Below are 18,936 nucleotides of genomic sequence, written 5' to 3'. Positions count from 1 at the left end.
ACACCAATTTGGAGATTTTACACAAAGAAGCGTCCCCTCTCAATTCTTCCTCATAGGAAGAGGAGGGTGGGTTCAAAAATAAAGCAATTCAAGGCCTTTTCAATCAGTTGGCTGACGTACTATTTTAAACCTACAGGTTTACAAACAAAATTCTTTTCCACATGAACTTACATTTTGCTATGATTAGGCCATTATACTTTCTAAGCCATATCACTACAGTTCTAAAACTTATGGGGAAAAAAAAAAAAAAAAGGTGTATAGTTAACCTGTACTTTCTCAAGTTAGGACTTTTTTTTTTTAGAAGATGGCTGACCTCAAACCTTATATCCTAAATATTACTGATATTTTCTAAGTTAATATACAGAAAGACATGATTCTAAAATAAATATTTTAAAAAAGACTTAATTAGGGCCTGCCTAGTGGCCCCCTGGCCCGGCTCTGCAGTGGCTTAGGGAAGCCCCTGGCTGTATCTATGGTTTCTACAGCACCACTAGACACTGGGAAGGAGCCTGGAGGAGGAGTGCTCTGGCTTCTAATGCCCAACGTAGCCCACAGTGAAGTTTTTAGAGGCTTCTCAAGAAGTCTCATCCAGACCTTATAAAGGGAAATAAAATGGTGCATGGAATAAATAAATAACTTAACCAAAATTAAATTTCAGGTTCTTTGGTGTAATTCAAAGATGTCTAGATATAAAATAAACTGATTGTATTATATAGTCCATGATGATGCAATGGCCCAAATAACCAGGAACTGAAGATTTCTTTATCTGATTCAATTTAACAATAATGTACTGACATACTGTGGCAATACATTTAAAAAAAATTCAGAATTATTTAAAATACTTGATGCGAACTGAGATCCAGTGGTTGACTATAGGCAATTAAGTTACAAGGGCTTCTTGTATTTAAAGATTTAGATACAAGAGACTTTTTCCATTCTATACTCTCTTGTCCCCATGATTTAGTAAGTGGTAATTAAATATCCAGGTATTAATTCATACCAGATTAAAAGGAAAAAAATATCCTCTGAGAGTCAGTCTTTCAACTTACAAACAGCAGTGGAACGTCCACAATGGCAATCGCCTTGTTACAATAAAGTAGGTTTCCAAAATGCCTAGTGAAATACTGTTCCATATTTGATGCTTTCTACCTGTCTGAGTATCATACTCTGCCTCCGAATGTTTATTCTAGGGTCATAAAAAAGAGGGTCATCAAACCCAAGTGTTTGGGATCTGTAATGGTCTTTTCTGTGAACATTTTCTTAAATTATGATTCTCCTGAAATTCAAAAGCGCAAGCTAAATTTTAAAAATATTTGAGAAAGTCTTAAATTTCTGGTGGAGAATTACATCATTGAAACTTAGAAGAAGAAAATGCCACATCTGAGAAGGAAACAAAGAATACTAAAACATCTGCATATGCAGGTGATCTATACTTTTACAATTATGCTTCTGGTGCAGCTCATATCTGGTTATGCACTCCCCTCCCTATGTAAGGTTAAATGTTATGTTTAAAAATAAATCACCTCCATGCACACCTCAATGCTTTCTTCAAGATGAACTTCAATGTTTTTCAATGTAAGAGATTTAAAATTTTAAATCATCTAACATGTACAGGCATTGTGAATTCATTATAAATAGATCAAAAGTACCCTTAAACTTACCTGCCAAGACTAAATATAATTCAGGGTTGTGCACATGTTCTGCAAAGATAACTGACACCATAGATGTCTAACTCAGCACAAGAAAAAGTGCTCTCTCCTTCCAGGTGTCCAGGAGATGCACAAGCTGCACAAAGATGCACAGCACTGACTTTAGATTTCTGCAGTGAGCCTCTGAGTTAACAAACGTGTCATGTCTGCCAAACATGTATAACCTAAATAACAGCCTTTCACTTATCCTGTAAGACACAGTTTCTAGGAAAGTAGCTTAAGCTATTCAGGCACATGAAACAGACACAAGTACACTCCCCTCTCTAAGATGTAAACTAGGACCAACTTCACATTTCATTGTCAACTTAAACTAATCTGTAAACTCTTATGTGTGTGTATATATATATTTTTTTCTTTTATAAAAACAAAACAAAACAAAAAAACAAAAAAACAAAACAAAAAACCCCAAGCCAAGACAAAACCTTTGTTGGTTTCAGTTCCATGGCAAAGAGTAAAAAGATAAAACTCCAAGTCTACATATACAATCAATTATGAAACTGGTTTTAAACGAAGGAAACGTATGCAAAAAAATCTTTGTGTATTTGATAAAGTCAACTTAATATAACAAAAACGAAATAGCTTATTAAAAGTGTCCTTATATAAAAATGGCCTTGTGATGTACAGTAAAATGCAATAAAAATTATCATCCTTTGTTCCTCCCCCCACCCCCAGTAACTAAAATGGCTACTATTCCACAAAACTCTTTATGCTTCTATAAAAGAAACTTAATTGATGTGATTATAGGTTTTCTAGATTGTATGCTTGGCGAATGTTGAGGGTATCTCGGAGCATCAAATCCCGAAGGCGCCAGAGGGCATCTGCCATGGTGGTGTGGGCCCCTTTACTTTTCAGCCAGTGAGAGGGTAGGCGGCTTTCCTGTTCTTTTGACAAATGGACATCACGTCTTCGAGCTGAAAAATAAATAGGAATTTTCGCTCAGTCCTAAGGTCTGAGACATTTATTAAAACATAAAAAACATTTATTATTTATTAAATATATGAATTTTACCTCTGCAGAACATTTCTAAGTAAATTTCTTTTATCATTTTATTAGGTTCTTGGTTTTTAGAAAACTACTTCACTTAGCCATGAGACTACCTAGCCAAAGAGGTCTCATTATGGTTTGTATTTTAGAAATTATCTAATTATCTAATTTCTAATAATGACTTCACGAGAGCTGCACAATTAAATGTAATTCTCTACTAGACTGAGAACACAAGAGTTGCACAAATATCTAAAAGATCAGATCATTACTATTTTGGTGTAGGAACTCCTGATATTTAATAATTACTTCAATTTTAACAAAAATTCCTAAAAAGAAAATGTGAAGAAAGGGAAAACATACCTACTACTCTTTAAAAAGAAATAAAATTATCAAATTGGTTTAGAAATGAAGAATGAGAAACTTCCAAATTTCTTTCCAGAAACTAGGCAAGTTATTTTAGTATGTACTGAAAATACATTGTTTGCTGAACTAAATGAATAACTTCATAGTTTAATAGAAACATTTTGATTTTTTTTCTTTTTTAAAAATTGAGGTGGAATTACTTTAAATTTATCCAAATGCATCTATGCTAATGCTCAAATGCCTGAAAAATACTTGAATGAACTCAGAATATACTTAAAAAGATTAGTGATGTTTATGACAAAACTATGCATTGAAATACAGCAAAAAATTTTTCAAAGTGTGATGTCAATATACAAAGAAGCTCCAAAACCTTCTATTAAATATACTATTTATTTTACTTGTTTAAGAAAAATGGGTATTTACCCTGATATAATATGCCAATAGCAGCAAGAAGACTTTAATGAAGCGTGGATTTCGTAAAGGTTTATTGAGAAGAACTCTCCTTACCTGCCAGAGTCTGGTCCCACTTGCTAATGCTGCTGGACTCAGCACTGAGTCCTTCGATGTATTTCAGGTAGGCCTCTGAGTGGAGAAGCCGTTGGGTCTTTGGTGGGGGAGCCACAAACATGGGTGTTGTTGGCTGCTGTATAACAGGGGGGCCAGCTGGATGTGGGCCAGGATATGGAGGTGGTGCTTGCTGCCCTGGAGGCCCCAAAACTCCTACCTGAAAGAGCATAGACCACATAGTGAGGGGAAAAAAATACTCGGCACATATTCTGAGAAAGAAGATAAGGTGAATTCTGTCAAGTCCCAGAAAATCCAATTGGGAGGCTCACCTGCTGTCCATATGGACTTCCGCCTGGTGCTGGAGTCCCTACCATAGGGGTCACTCCTTGGTTCATCACCCCTGTAATTCAGAATATAATGGCACAGTTAGAGGCTCTGGGTTGACATGACTGAAAAACTACTGACTGATAAGAAATGATGCCATTTATAATGCAAGCCTATGGATCTCTGCCCTTGAATCTTTGTAGATAGGAACCCTGAGCACCCAAAACAGGATGTAGCATTCAAACAGAAAATTTATCTTTTGTTTTGTAGGTACTTTACAATGCTAGTACAACCTGTCAGATGTGTATTAATTATGCATTGCTTTGAAATGATTTGAACCCTGCATATAATTCTAGTATTTCCCTAGGTAAGCTATAGTCAGAATACTCCTCTATTTTCAAGGTATTTTTCTTCTGAAGCTGTATTTAATTTTAGCAGTAATGGTGTTGTAATCAGGCTCAGCAGTCTGTAGTATGCTAGGACAGTTACGGACACAAGGGAAGAGGTTGTGCAAGTGCACAGTTAAATGAACTTTGTGGAGGCCAGGGGCACATCTTTACTGTCCACTTATAGGCCACCAACACCTCTGGTTATAACTGGAGTCACTAATGTTGAGAGAGAGAGGACACTTCCATCTGATAGAGCAGTACTATGAAAAGGGACCATCTGGAAGCAGAGCAGCCTCGCTGCTGTCACTTCAAATACAAAGTGACAAAGGGAAAGAGAAAGATTTCATGGTCTTATTATATTTGTACTATGTATCTGATAATAATTTTGTAAACATTCCTTGGTGACTCCTCACAATTTGTCTCAGGTACTAGCTGATAATAATGAGGCATTTTAAATTTAGTGTTTGGGGTTATTGTAATCATCATGTCAGGACCACCCACTTACTATTCTCATAAAACACAGAAATAGGCAAGGGACCCAGTTCATTAAAAACTGACAAACTACAACCAAAACCCTGCTGAACTGCTGTTTAAACCTTAAACAAATCCTGCTGGCTGCATAAAAGGATCAAAAGGAGCTAACTTCATATTTTACAGTTCCTCTGGATTCAAAATGTTGATACTTTGACCAGGCAGAACCAGCCCACTATTCTAACATTCAGAATTAAGAGTGCTGTTTCCAGGAACTATAAGACATTTGTTAGAAAATAAAAAGTAAAAATAAGCTTTCTATTTACAAAGCAGAGATTTTTATATTCTAAGTACCCAGAAGGATACCTGGATCATCTTAGTAGGATCCTAATGATTATTTGTGAATGAATGAAGGGGCTGTAGTGGTTAAGTTGCTGCTCCAGCAACATATTAACCCCTGCTGCAAAGGACCCTCACTGGTCTTAGATTCCACAACACAGTGGGCATCCCTGAGCTGCTTGTACTTTTGCAAAGCAGCACAAACAAATCAGCAACCTCCTCAGCTTCCTCTGTTTACAAATGCCATGCCACGGGGCAGCAGGTAAGAATGTGGGCGAATCACCAGAATTCACTGAATTCTCTCAAGGCCCGATTACACCATGTGTGTGCAGGCACTAAGAGGGTTTCTTCCCTGTCTCCCTGACTATAATCAGGTGTGTGGTGTTTCCTTCAAATGCAATTTAAAATGTGAAGGAAGAGATAACTGTAACTTAACACTGACCAAAGAGTATCTGCTACCTAGAGGGAACTGGCCATAGATGCAGCTCCCACTGGATACCACATGCACCTAGAAGTCAACCTGGTCTGACTGATTCAGTCACATACCCTATGCCAAGGTGAGAAGGCACAGAATTAAGGCCAGTTCTATCTGTTACACGGGCACACCTATTTTATGACTAACTCTTGCTGTAACAGCACTTCATACATAGGCTACCAATTCCATAATGAAGCACTCCCTCCTTTGGGTACAAGTGGATCAAACAAGTTTGAGGAGTTATGGCCATTCTCTAGCAATATTCACAAAGAGTATGGCTAGCAGTTCTAGGCCAAGCCACGTTTGTTCACCCTGCACACTACTGGGTACACCCTCTGAAGCATCATTTGGAACTCTGTATAACCCTAAGATCAGCAGGTCCAATACTAGTGTAAGCAAATCTAACATTTCTACATGTTATCATCTGGGTCAGCCTTCTGCTGATATTTTGGATAATAGACCAAATGCAATTCTAAGTCATCTTAAGGTCACATTCCCTTCCAACTATATAATAGCTAATGGTCAGTTCTTTTGAATATGATGGCAATTAATATGGGAACTTATGATTTTCCTTTTATAATAATCTTTCAACTTGCTAATTATAAAGTAACACTGTCACTATTTCTGGACTCCATTTATATGTTTCTATACGAAATAACTTCTGAGCTGTTGACAAACAATTGTCAACAGTAGGGTAGACTATACTGTTCTTTAAAATGTCATGTCATGCTTCTTAGGGGACTCAGATATGGAAAACTAATTCACTGCAAATTTGTTCCCTCCCTCCTTTTTGTTCCTAGAAGGACTGACTGAAGGATTTCTGAAGAGTCCTACATTAGTGACTCTGCAATACCCTTGGAAGTGCTGTTTGAGAAGCAAGAGATGGAGTAGGGACTCTATTCAGAAAACCTTGTGAGATAAGAATTGAATCAGAGAAAGAAATGCACTCAGGAGCAAAAAAGTGCTTTAATATGTGACTCTCAACTAGCAATTTGGGAAACTTCATTCACAGATAAAGAGGGCATGACTTTTTAGGCTGTGTTTGGCTTTTTGAGCACATGTCAAATTGTGTGATTTCAGAGTGTGCCTCCTGCCCCTTGGTTTGCTGAATCTGGTCTCTGCCATGTCCTGTGCTGCTGCGAGGCAGCCAGGTGCCCAAGGGCACAGGTGCTGAGCCACCTGCTCAACATCCCTGGGATCTCAGCAGCTCTGCTGCTGACATCCTTAGGATTCTCAGAGAGGGAAGGCCTGCCCACAATGGGCAGCAGGTGCCTCCTGGAACAACTGGCTGAAGGAAGAAAAACAAGAATACGAAGATGAGATTAATGAGTGAATGAGGATGGAGTTCTTACCCGGTGGTGGGATGCCCGGGAGGCCGGGCACACCTGGCGGAAGATGGTGGGGTGGAGGCCCCCCAGGGTGAAGTGGCTGCATGCTGCCCATGCTAACAAGGCCATCAACTGGGCCCTGCAAAGGTGGAAGGCCTGGCGGATAGCCACCCATCATGCCTTGAAGGACACAACAAATTTCAGACATGCATCATTAACATGCAACATAAGCTAAGTAAAAACAAACCTCCCACATGCACTACCAATGAATAAAGCACCCTTAGTATTGCATGATACAACAGCAATTAGTGCAATTATTTTGTTGCAATAATGAACAAAATAAAAAGTTACAAGTATGAAATCCAACATTTCTGGATGAATTAGTACTTAGTATATTATTATTTGTAGTTATTTTCCCTGGGATAAATATGCTTCATGTTTTCAGTTAAAAATAAAGAGGAGTTCCAGTAACAGCCTTCCCAAGGTCGTGATTATTGCAAGCTGTTCAAACAGAGTGACCAGTTTTGCAACTGCAATTCTAATTGAACGGTAATAACCCCATCATTCCACTCTGCCCACACTCATATGCCTATCAGGGGTACACATGAGGGGAAACTGGAATGGAGGGAAATGAGGCGCACAGCCCAGATCACAAAGCATGGTTCTCCAGCTTGGGGGAGGATGACAAGAATTTTTCAAGACTTCTACATCCACTCCTCTCTTTTAGCCCCACCACTGCTGGTAAGAATCCATCATGTTCAAGCTTGAGCTGGGGAACTACTAAGACCCATCACAATGTATGATGTTTCATCTTTAGATCGCAAAACAAGTTAAAGATAAACCCTAAACCCTCCCAAGCCCAGGTCACTCAGTAGCCTGCATGCAAACCCTAGGAGGAATGGCTGGAGAATCAGGCTCTGCTGACATGAGAAAATGCCAATTGTCATTACTGTCTCCACACTCACAAATATCCTCACATAAACCATCAGGTAACAGGGAGCATTTTAAATGAGGTACAAAATATCTGCGAACAGAGGCTTTTTATTCCTTTATTTTCAAAGTGCATCTTCATATGACAAAATATTTTCTGCTGGCTAGGGAAAAGTTTCAAGAAACAAGTATTTTTGGCAAAAGGAGTAAAAGGAAACAAATAATTTCAAAATGTCAAAGACTCACTGATCGAAAGTCCTTTGAAGCCACACGACATTTTTTTTTTTTTTAAGAAAAATGACTTTTCTAGGGTTTGAAATAAACGCAATGAACAAAATATAAGGCTTCCCCCCAGAATGCAAATCACCTTTGGTCAAACTTCTTGTACAAAGGGAGGGTTGAAGGACTGGTGCACCAAACCTCACTTTTATAAAATACTCTTTGTAGAGGGACTCTGGGAAATAGTGGAAAACTCAAGATTCTAAGGATTTTACTCTTTGACTTTCCCTAAAGGATTATTTATTTATAAAAGTTTAGTTTTTTAAAGCTATAAAATTACTGATAATTCTGAGATTGATTCAGCCCTGCTTCATTAGTCATATCTAACATGACTGAAAAAATTACACGAACCAATAAAACAAATTTTAAATATAATACCTCTATACATGAAATAGAATTATGAGTTTCATTTTTAAAAAAAGAGTTCAGAGAGTAAAAACTACTTTTGAACAGCCACCATCATCTTAAACATGAGAAGATCCAATGTTGCCAAACTGCCTTTTAACCACACCACTAGATATAGCTTTTAGGGATAAGTAGGTAGGAATTTAAGAATGTTAGGAGGCTTTGCTTTCAATTACAAAAGCCCATCTGAACGCACCCTTCATGGGCTGTGGTTGAAGAAATTATTAAGAACTGAAAGACATGACACTTGTCTTCATTAAACTGTACTTTGGCATTTATTATCCCAGTCACATGTGTTCAAATGAGCTTCAATGCTTGTAAGCAAAGCAGGTCTCAGCAACAAGGCTAAAACTTAGGCCCTATGAAACCTGTAAACCCATGAAAAATCGCCCACTTAACTGCAAAGTTACCAATGTAGATCAAAGACTGGTTACTGTAGAGAATGTCTGCCCTTCACTCCCATGGCCCAGAAGTCTGGGCAGTACACAATAATGGAGCAGAGACTTTCTAGAAGGGGTCCCCAATCTCCCCACATATCAGAGCTCTATGATGTTATTCCCCAACAGGAAGCTAATATGCTGCAGCTGCTGTTTTTTTTTTTTTGTTGTTGTTGTTGTTTTTTTAATGTTTTTAGCTGTTTGAATTCATTTTGTTAATGTGTCCCTGGGCTTTTTCAGTCAAGGGCACAGTGCTACAATATCACACATCAAATTGAACAAAACAGAATGTCAACAAGGGAATTCTAACTTTCAAAGTCCCCATGTTCAAGGCCTGATTTCTAAAAACCTTTGGAACCCCATTAACCAAAATGGGCCATGGAATAGAGAAGGTGATTATGAGATTTGTTAGATCAACATCAGTTACACCGAAAGTACTGAAAAGCCATGATTCGATGTGCTTTGGCGAGTGCAACTGCTGAGTTCAGCGATAGTGCATTTAAGAACTTGCCATCATGAAAAGTAGGAGCAACAATGAAAAAGTTATTCTATGCTACTCTTCCTCAAAAAGCAAATACAAAAAAAGAGCAAAAGCAAAAACAAAATAGCATCTCAATGAGCCTGCCTTGAATGACACTGTCTCAGGCTCCCTATGTAAAGAGGTCAAACTGCTTCTGCTTAAGAAGAAACAGAGGGTTTTTATGGACTTCACCAGGCTTAGAGAGATCACAAAGAAGGGACCCGAGAAGTGGTCTGCAGGCTTCTCATTGGAGACACGTCAAACAAGAATATCCAATTTGAGAATAGCCGAACTTGCTATGGCTACCAGAACCAGAGACAACATACACAAGCAAACCACATTCATCATTTCCTTTTCTTTTTTTTTTAATATGTGACTGGGATACTAACAGAAAATGCAGTTTAATGTAATCAAATAGAAAAGCATTACAGAGTGGGCACAATGAATTGAATAAGGACTATGTATTCCACTTAGCAGTCATGCACACTGGTGACTGAGATCTATAATTCATTGTCAAAAATCCTTTAAAATGGTCAGTCTTTTAAGGATGGCTATAGTAGAACAAGGCAAATTGAATACTGGAATGAGACGGGAAAATTAACATCTTCTAAAGACTAGTTTTGTGTTTTCTCTTGGAAGTCTCTCTAAAAGAGAATTCAGAGTGTATTTATATTTTCTGCTATAATGCTCTATTCAAGAGCAGTCTGGAGTGGAAAAACAGTACCAGACCATGCTCACAGCCAGGGAAGAGCTGCTTCCTATCAATTTCCAGGGTTGGGTCCAGGGCTCATTTCTGGGGCAGAGAGGAGGCATTGCCTATATGGGAAAGGCAATATAAGGACAACATAGATGACTTCAAACTTTGAATTTGTCATGAGAAAAGCCTAGAGACTGTGGCCTACTCCTCAATGGAGAAAAAAAAAATGAAGGAATTTCTTAAAGTGGAAAAAAATGGTCTTAGCTCCTGTTTTTACCTGCAACAGGTGTCAACTGCTGATTGAGCATCCCCATTGGTGTTGGTGGTGGCACCACCCCCATGAGAGCCCCCACAGGGGTGCCTGCTCGGGGAGAAGCACTCGGCTGCTGTTGCTGTGCTGCTCGCTCTCTCTCCTGCTGCTCAGCAACTTTAGCTGCCCGCTCTGTAAAGGCATTTCAGATTTTCAATTCTGTTTTTAACCCAGGAATTCAAAACACCATCCATTGCATTCAACAGGACTAGTAAAAACACAGGCAACAGTTCTGTCTCAATGGAAGGAACAGTAGATGACTAGTCTCAACACAGGAGTCGGGCCGATTTCACTTGGTAACCTAGGGTCCAGCTTTCCTATCCCATCTTGAGAACTGGTCTGCAAAGATTTCAAGAATGTTAAGACTGCAACACACATTCAGAAAGCACAGGTTTTATTTAAACACGTCACCAGCGTAACCAACGTGGTTAATCTCGCAAGGCGCCCTGAAGATGAGAAGTGCTACTATTATTCTAGTATTAATAGCATTGCAAATTATTTTTAATTTCAACATGAAGCAATTCCATGGCCCATTGTAATTTTTGGCACAATTGTTACTTACTATATTTTCCTGATTCCTTGCACCCAATTTTACTAAGATTTGAGGACTCTTGTTATTAGTGTCATGGGGTTTAGCAGCTGAAGAAAATTAACTCCGTAAGGGAAAAGTAGCTCACTGCCTCCTCCACAAGGTTTTAGGGAAAATAAATGCTAATTTCTACATTCTAATGAAGCAAAAAGGTCATGTTTAATAAACCCCAAAGGAAAAAAATGCATGATACTCCAGGCTACAGTTATCAGAAAAAGGGAATAATTATAGATACACATATGAAGCAATGGACAATGTATTGACAGAACCAGGTTTACTAAAGCTGAGCAGTTCAATATTGACAATAAATCACCCTAAATCATCAAAAGTTCCAGAATTCACTCTTATTTCACCTGAAATACAAGAAGAGCAGTTGCTTGTGCCAGTTCTGGGCTGTGGAAGACACCTTGCTATACGTCTCATTCCTTTGAGCTACTCTGCCTGCATCTCCATAGCCACTAGCTCCAACAATCACATTCCTAGTCTTTTTGGGATCTAGCAGGCTGGTCTCTTACTGGAGAACTCTAGAAATGTGTATTCCCAAAGCTCCCACAATACAGAATTTATTTTGCCTCACCATTCAAAAATAGGAAATCTGTCCTACTCTTTACCTGGGCAAACTGAGGTTGGGAGACAGGCAGTGACTCGGACAAGGATACAGATAGAACTAGCAACCTGTGGCCCTGACTCCTGGTATCACACTCCAACTACCGCACATTAACCCTCCAACATGGAATTCAAAAGGCTACCACTGGCTCATCTAAGGAGGGGGAAAACAACTTGAGGTCACATGGCTTTAAAGAGAATCAAGTAGCAAGAGCTCTTTCAGTGTAAGAATGTGAAAGTCTAACAAGTCAAATCTTCCTTGGCTGCGACACAGTTGCCTACATAGACTTGTCATCACTAACACTGTCCCAGTTTATAGATCCTCTTTACAATGACCATGAGGGACAAAAGCCATTTAAACAACCTACTTATTTCCTTGAGCCAGCAGTGAAAAAACATTGATAACCTAGACCTCTACATTAAATTCTAGTGTTTTCATTAGACAAATGATACAGCAAAATGGGAGAGCAAAAAAGCAGAGTTGAAAATAGAACAATTCAAGCCTGTGCATTGAATACTGTTGGCTTCTTCTGGGAGGAGCCACTTAGGCTGTCTTAGAAAAGAGAAATATTAAATGAGGCCAGCCAAACTCAAAACTTTGGGTTTTGAATTCGATGAGTCAGAATACTGAAAGTTTAGATTTTGTGTCTCAGACAGGCACTGCTGAGTCATGTAACTTGGTTTCCACTGAATTTTAGCCTCCCTTTTATTTTGGGAGAATTTCTGAGAAGCCATCATTCCTCTCTCACTTCAGCTCTGCTATAGCATTTTTACTTTTACATTATCTCCAGACACATTTCTCTTGTTCAAACTCTAAATAACCAGCCATGTATTACTAGCTTCATTTGTGCTGGACTAGGCTTTACATCCACGTAAGCTTCATTTGCAATACTCCTCCTCCAACTGAATGATATATTTGGTCTTAACTTTTACTAAGGTCTGAAATATCAAAGCTCTCCAAAATTCTAGGTTCTTATGGAACTGCCTAGGATTTCTCAAAGTATGTTCTGCAAAATATTAGTTTAATTTCATAGTAATCAATCAATATTATCAATTAATTTCTTTACGTTTGATGAAAAATAATGGATTTGGAACCAGCCAAGAAGAGTAATGGTTGACCATTGTGGTCAACCACTGAGTGATGATGGCTCTTAACTGGCAAAATAAACCATTACGTACAATTCCAAATGGAGAAAATACAGCTCCAAGGACAATAGTCCTGTCTAATCTAATGTTTACTACTTTATTCAAGCCATTCCTGATACTAAAAAACAAACAAAAAACAATAAAAAGTCTCTCTCAAGTATTTGTCCCTAATGGCTAAGAACCACGAAATCCTTGAATCATATAGCTCATGGCCCAGAATGATTTAATTACAGAGTAAAAGAAAAATGAAGGCAGTTGGGTTATCAAAGAAAACCCAAGTGCCTTAAAAGTAGCTATGAATGCAGACACAACACAGGCCAGGACTGGCCTAGGAAACCAAGCGCTTCAGCCAATCTTCAGCTTGAAGTTTAAACAATGGCTTATCAAGAGCCATAACAGAAGTCCACTGATTTTAAAAGCCCCCTTTCAGATGAATTTTAAACAAATTATATTTAACACCCTGTATAATCATTCCCCAGCTCAACACATGTGTACTTACAGGACTCAATGAAAGAAGAAATCATGCAATTTTTAATACCAAAATATTGGTTTGAGAACTTTTTGGGGGGGAAAAAACTCCACGCCAGGATCAGAGGCCAAGTCAAAGGCAGTGCTTGCTCAGTCGCGACTAGGCTGGCATTTAAACTGCTGGATGAGAGCCATTTGAGACAGTCCCCAACACAAAGTTCATGTGCAAGTGGTAAAGAATAAGAGAGTAAAACCTGTCTATGCACGTGCATTCGTGAAAACATCCCCTTGCTTAGAAAGTTGAGACAGTTGTGTTTAGTCTCTATTTACCTTCATATTCTGCTTTCTTGGCTGTCTCGAGGTTTCTCCATTCTGTCCCTACTAGTCGGCTGAGTTCCCCAAAAGAGTAGTCTGGATGCTGGGCCTTAATTACAGCTCTCATCTCACTGCTGAACAGGATGTAGCCACTCATGTTGATTTTCCGTTTGGAGCCTTCTTTCTTTGCACTGCCTTTGGCAGACTTTGGGGTAGACTGTAAGACAGAAAGCTCTTATAGTGTATCAGAATATTGCATTTGGTTAACTGCTTAAAGTTTCTGGAAGCCAGGAACATGTGATTCAATAGCTACTATTTTATAGACACATTCAGTTTATAGAGTGCCATTTTCTTGGTTAAAACACAGCTCTTCCTTGCCACTTACTATACAAGAAATAAATGGAAGTTTTACTGAATTCCATGACTGCAATCTATAATGGTGACCTCACAACTAAGTCTTGAGAAAATTCTGAAAGAGAAAAAAATACCAACAGGAATCACCTCAACCAAAAGATGAGGTCCTAAAGGAGAGACTAAAAAGATAGGGGCAATAAAAGCTAGAGTAACAAGATGCAATTCCTCATTGCTTTTCTTCAATACAAGGCAAGGAGAGCTTTCTAACTAAACTTGCCATTAAAAACAACTATCTTGAAATTAAAAAAATATATTAAATTTTAAATAATGGCATTGTGAAAAAAAAATCTGTTTTGTCTTGCAGAATTCTAGGTTGAAATTCACATATATAGGGGCTGGATGTCTCCTTACTTTGGTTTGAATCTGACGCAAACCAAAGTTAGGAAAAGACAAGTAACCAGGAACTTGTCACCTTCACCTGTGGGGGTGTGTAGGGCATGAGATCCAGCTCACTGGTCAGGGGAGTCTGAAGTTGAGGTAGAGAGGGAGGCTCAATGACCTCACTATCCTCTTCTCCCATCTCTTCGATATCATCATCTCCACCTTCTAACTCAGCAAATTTAGCTTCTAGTAACTGGATCTTCTTTTCCAACAAAGGTGAGGGCTCCTTCTGAGGAACAATTGGTTTTCTAAAAGAAGTGACATAAAAAAAAAAAGTCACCTAACACTACTCCAGGAGTGGTCAGAAAGCAGTGTTCTGTCTTAATATCTAGAAATGACTTCCTGCAATCTGCAATGTACACTCTAAGTCAGCAAGGAAAGGGATTTAAATGTGTACTTATAAAGTCACACCTACTTACAGATGCTTGTTTTTAAAGGATTCTGTTGAATACTCACAAAAATACCAGGTCCAAAGTTGGGATCTATTTGCCAATATATAGTGAAAAGAATTTTTGTAATCTGTGGAACTGTGCAATCTCTTAATAGACAGGCTATAAACCAGAACCAAGGATTTCTGCCTCCATATTACAATTACTAGAATCTATGCCAAGGGCACTGTTAGAGCAGTTACCACATTTCAGCAGATTATGAGGATTTCCTTTAATCTTTAATTGAATTAATTAGTATTTTCTATTTAAAATATATGCTGCTCTACTTTAAGAAATAATAAAAAAACCAATCTGTACTTCGCTATTTATCAGTTTTACTATTAAGAGCTGAAGTGTTCTTTCTTCCTTAGTTTTTCAAGCTTTACCTGAAGTAATAAATTTCATCATCTACCACTTTAGCAGAGAGTGAAAACCTCTTTAGTCCCTTGAACTTCTTCATCTGCTTGTCACTCTCGTTGTAGCGGCTCTCACAAAGCAGAACGTCATTTTCTGGAATTTCGGTTGGCCTGCAGGAGAGGAAGTCCTTGAATGACAACACAGAACACTTTCCTGAAAAAGTAAATTGGACAGAAGTTAGAATAAATTATGGTCATAGCTAACAATTATTTAAAATTTTTATTTTTGAATTAATAAAATCATCTGATTCAAAATCAGAAGACAGAGTATACAGAAGCATAGACATGTAGATCAATGGAATAGAAAAGTATAGAAACAAACTGATATAATCAGGTTTTTAATTAATCAGCAAGGGTACCAAGACAATTCAATGGGGAAAGCATAGTCTCTTCTACAGATAAGTCTTAGAACAACTGGATTTTAACATGCAAAAGAACTGAGTTAGAACCTTACCTCATACCAAATATAAAAATTAACTCAAATGTATCAAAGATCTTAACTGTAAGAGACACAACTATAAAACTCTTAAAAGAAAACATAGGCATAAATTTTAAAAGAAAACATAGGTGTGACCATAGGCAATGGTTTCACAAAATCACAAGCAATCAAGACGGGGAAAAAATGGTATAGATGGTAGAGGCTTTGTTCATCCCTCTTGTGACCAAATCAAAGTTGTGACAGAAACACAGGGCAAACAGCAAGGAAAGTCACCTGGGATCTAGACGAACAGAAGCACTACAACTAAGGAGAGAAATAATTAATCATCCTGCAACAGTAGGAGGTAGGAACGGGCAAAGACACGAGGCTGCCTGGTCCTGCGGCTGAGTGGGACAGAGGCTATGGCAATGGCGGCCAGCAGCTGCAGATACTTCTTAAAGGGGCCATGTCCGCAAGTGGACTTTTGCAGTGATGGACCTGCTTGCTCTAAGCACCAGTGCCAGGTTGGCTGCCGTGGCGGGGGGGGGGGGGGACCAGGGCACCAGGGACTTACAGGGGAACACTGAGGTGTCAAAGCGAGGGCCAGAGGCAAGGATCTCTCCTGGGCAGAAGTGCCAGCAGTATCCATTATTCCTCTATAGAGCACCACCCATTTCCGCCCTCTCCTTCCACCCCCCACCCCAGTGTGAGGACACAGTGCCATCACAGCTGAGTATTCCTCGAACTGGATAACAGAAGTCTCTCCACCCAGAGGATTCCCTGAAACTCCTCCTCATGGCCCCACCCAAGCCACATCCAGTTGTGTCCTCGGTGAGTCTGGTGCTCCCTGCTGAGCAGCACCAGACTCATACTGGAGGCAGCTGGCCTCAGTTTCTGGTGTGGTTTCTTGAGGCAACTATATGCACCGCATCTGTGGATTGCTTGTTGAGTCTTAACAAGTGGTCCCAGAGGGGAACAGGCTTGGGCTAAATTTGGCCTGCAGCTGAATCCCTCCCAGGACTGAGCCACTGGACACCTACTAGACAAAGCCACGCTAATAAGACCAGGAGATTGAGGAACTTTGCTTAGTACATAGAAACAGACACAGAAAGGCAGCCAAAATGGGAAGACAAAGAAACAAAAACCATATGAGAGAATAGAACAGAGATCCAGGAATAATAGAGTCAAGCAATCTAAAATGCAGAGTTCAAAACACTGGTTATAAAGATGATCAATGAACTTAGGGGAAGTGTAGATGAATTCAGTGAGAACTTTAACAAAGGAAAAAAAAAAACAAAAATGGAAATGGAAATTATAAAAGGGAATCAGTCAGAAATGAAGAACACATTGTCTGAGATGAAGAGTATATTACAGGGAATAAACAGAGTGGATAAAGAAGAGGATCGAACCACCAATATAGAGGATGGGGAAGCCAAGGACACTCAAACCGGAACGGCAAGAAAAAGAAGCGAAGACTATAATAATTTAAGGAGTCTATGGAATACAATTAAATGTAAAAATATCCATGTCATAGGGGTAACTGAAGGAAAACAAGAAATTGAAGAGCTATTTGAAGAAATAATGATAGAAAGCTTCCCTAACTTGGTGAAGGAAACAGACATAAAACCCCAGGAAGTTCTGAGAGTCCCAAAAGAGGAAGCCAAAGAGGCCCATACCAAGACACATCATAATTAAAATGTCAAAGGTTAAATACAAAGAGAGAATCTTAAAAGCAGCAAGAGAAAAGCAGTTAGTTACCTACAAGAAACTATGCAAGACAGAAGGACTTCGCACAAAACATTCAACGTGATGAAAACCCAGGATCCTACAACCAAGAATACTTTATCCAGCAAAGCTATCATATAGAGTTGAAGGAAAGATAAAGAGCTTCCTAGACAAAAATAAGCTAAAGGAATTTATCAACACCAAGTCAGTATTACAGGAAATGCTGGAGGGACTTCTTTAAGAATAAAAAACATGTATCAAAAACAGGAATAAAGACTGGTAATAACTACATTCCTATCAACAAGTACTTCAAATATAAAAGAATTAAGTGCTCCAACTAAAAGACAGAGTGGCTGAATGGATAAGAAAACAAGACCCCTACATATGCTGCCTACAAGAGACTCACTTCAGATTAAAAGACACACAGACTAAAAGGAAGGGGATGGAAGAAGATATTGCCTTGATGGACCTACATGGTATTGCACTGAAAGAAATGGGTTGGATAGAGAAAGACAAGTATTGCATGATTTCACGTACAAGTGGAATCTAAAGAAAATAAAACAACAACAAAAATGGAAAAAAACTCGTAGATACAGAGACTATTTTGAGGGCTACTAGATGGGAGGAAGATTGAGGGGATGGCAAAAAAGGGCAAAGCAATTAAGAAGTACAAGTGGATAATTACAAAACAGACATGGCGATATAAAGTGTAGCATAAGGAAAATAGTTAATAATGTAATAAATATGTAAGGGAACCAGATTTAGTAGGGTGATCACTTTGAGTTATATATATCTCTAATCACTTTGCTGTACAACTGAAACCAATATTTTATTGTATGCCAACTATAATTGAAAGAAAAAACTTCAATGAATTATACAATGTAAATACGAGCAACTAATTGTCTATTATATTTCAATAAAGCTGGGAAGAAAATCACAAGCAATCAAATAATGTAAGATAAACTGGACTTTATCAAAATTAAAAATTTTGTGCTTCAAAAGACACTATCAAGAAAGTGACAAGACAAACCACAGAACAAAAGAAAATATTTACGAATTATATCTCTGGTAGAGCCAGTATCCAGAATATATAAAAAACTCCTATAACTTAATAACAAGACAAATAACCCAATTAAAAACAGGCAAAGGATGTGAATAGACACTTCTCCAAAGAAGATATACAAATAGTCAATAAGCACTTGAAAACATCATTAATCATTAGAGAAATGCAAATCAAAACCACATGAAATACCACTTCAAACTCATGAGGACAGCTATTACAAAAAAAAAGAAGAAAATAACAAGTGTTGGCAAGGATGCAGAGAAACTGGAACTCTGTACATTGCTGGTAGGAATGTAAAACGGTACAGCTGCTGTGGAAAACAACTGGGCAATTTCTCAATAAGTTAAATAGAGTTGATACATAATCCTGCAATTCTAAGTACCCAAAAGAAATGAAAGCAGGGACTCAAATAGATATTCGTACACCAATATTCATGGCAGCATTATTTACAATAGCCAAAAAGTAGAAACCACCCAAATGTTCATCAACAGATAAACAAA

General features: G+C 38.4%; 1 protein-coding gene and 1 long non-coding RNA gene across 17 annotated transcripts in view; one reads left to right on the top strand and one right to left on the bottom strand.

Moving 5' to 3' along the window:
- Positions 1 to 293: 293 nt before the first annotated feature.
- PBRM1 (polybromo 1) overlaps positions 294 to 18,936 on the bottom strand; it is a 104,986-nt gene continuing 86,343 nt past the window's right edge. For 7 of the 16 annotated variants that reach the window (XM_039867489.1, XM_039867492.1, XM_039867490.1 and 4 more), the window contains 8 exons: positions 15,201 to 15,384; positions 14,424 to 14,634; positions 13,607 to 13,808; positions 10,435 to 10,599; positions 6,914 to 7,069; positions 3,893 to 3,963; positions 3,564 to 3,780; positions 294 to 2,620 (listed from right to left, as the gene is read on the bottom strand). In XM_039867489.1, coding sequence (XP_039723423.1) covers positions 2,448 to 2,620; positions 3,564 to 3,780; positions 3,893 to 3,963; positions 6,914 to 7,069; positions 10,435 to 10,599; positions 13,607 to 13,808; positions 14,424 to 14,634; positions 15,201 to 15,384 — 1,379 coding nt within the window. In that variant the 3' untranslated portion in view covers positions 294 to 2,447. The remainder of the gene's footprint in view (positions 2,621 to 3,563; positions 3,781 to 3,892; positions 3,964 to 6,913; positions 7,070 to 10,434; positions 10,600 to 13,606; positions 13,809 to 14,423; positions 14,635 to 15,200; positions 15,385 to 18,936) is intronic. The other 9 variants (XM_039867500.1, XM_039867503.1, XM_039867501.1 and 6 more) reach the window with 3 other exon arrangements.
- Positions 3,777 to 7,360, top strand: LOC120606329 (uncharacterized). Its single transcript, XR_005653869.1, has 2 exons — positions 3,777 to 5,643; positions 6,362 to 7,360. It is a non-coding gene; the product is annotated as an uncharacterized LOC120606329 (long non-coding RNA).

The sequence above is a fragment of the Pteropus medius genome, unplaced genomic scaffold (genome assembly GCF_902729225.1).
Source record: "Pteropus medius unplaced genomic scaffold, Ma_sr-lr_union100, whole genome shotgun sequence".
Taxonomy (NCBI): Eukaryota; Metazoa; Chordata; class Mammalia; order Chiroptera; family Pteropodidae; genus Pteropus; species Pteropus medius.
This window is presented reverse-complemented; position numbering and strand designations above follow the sequence as displayed.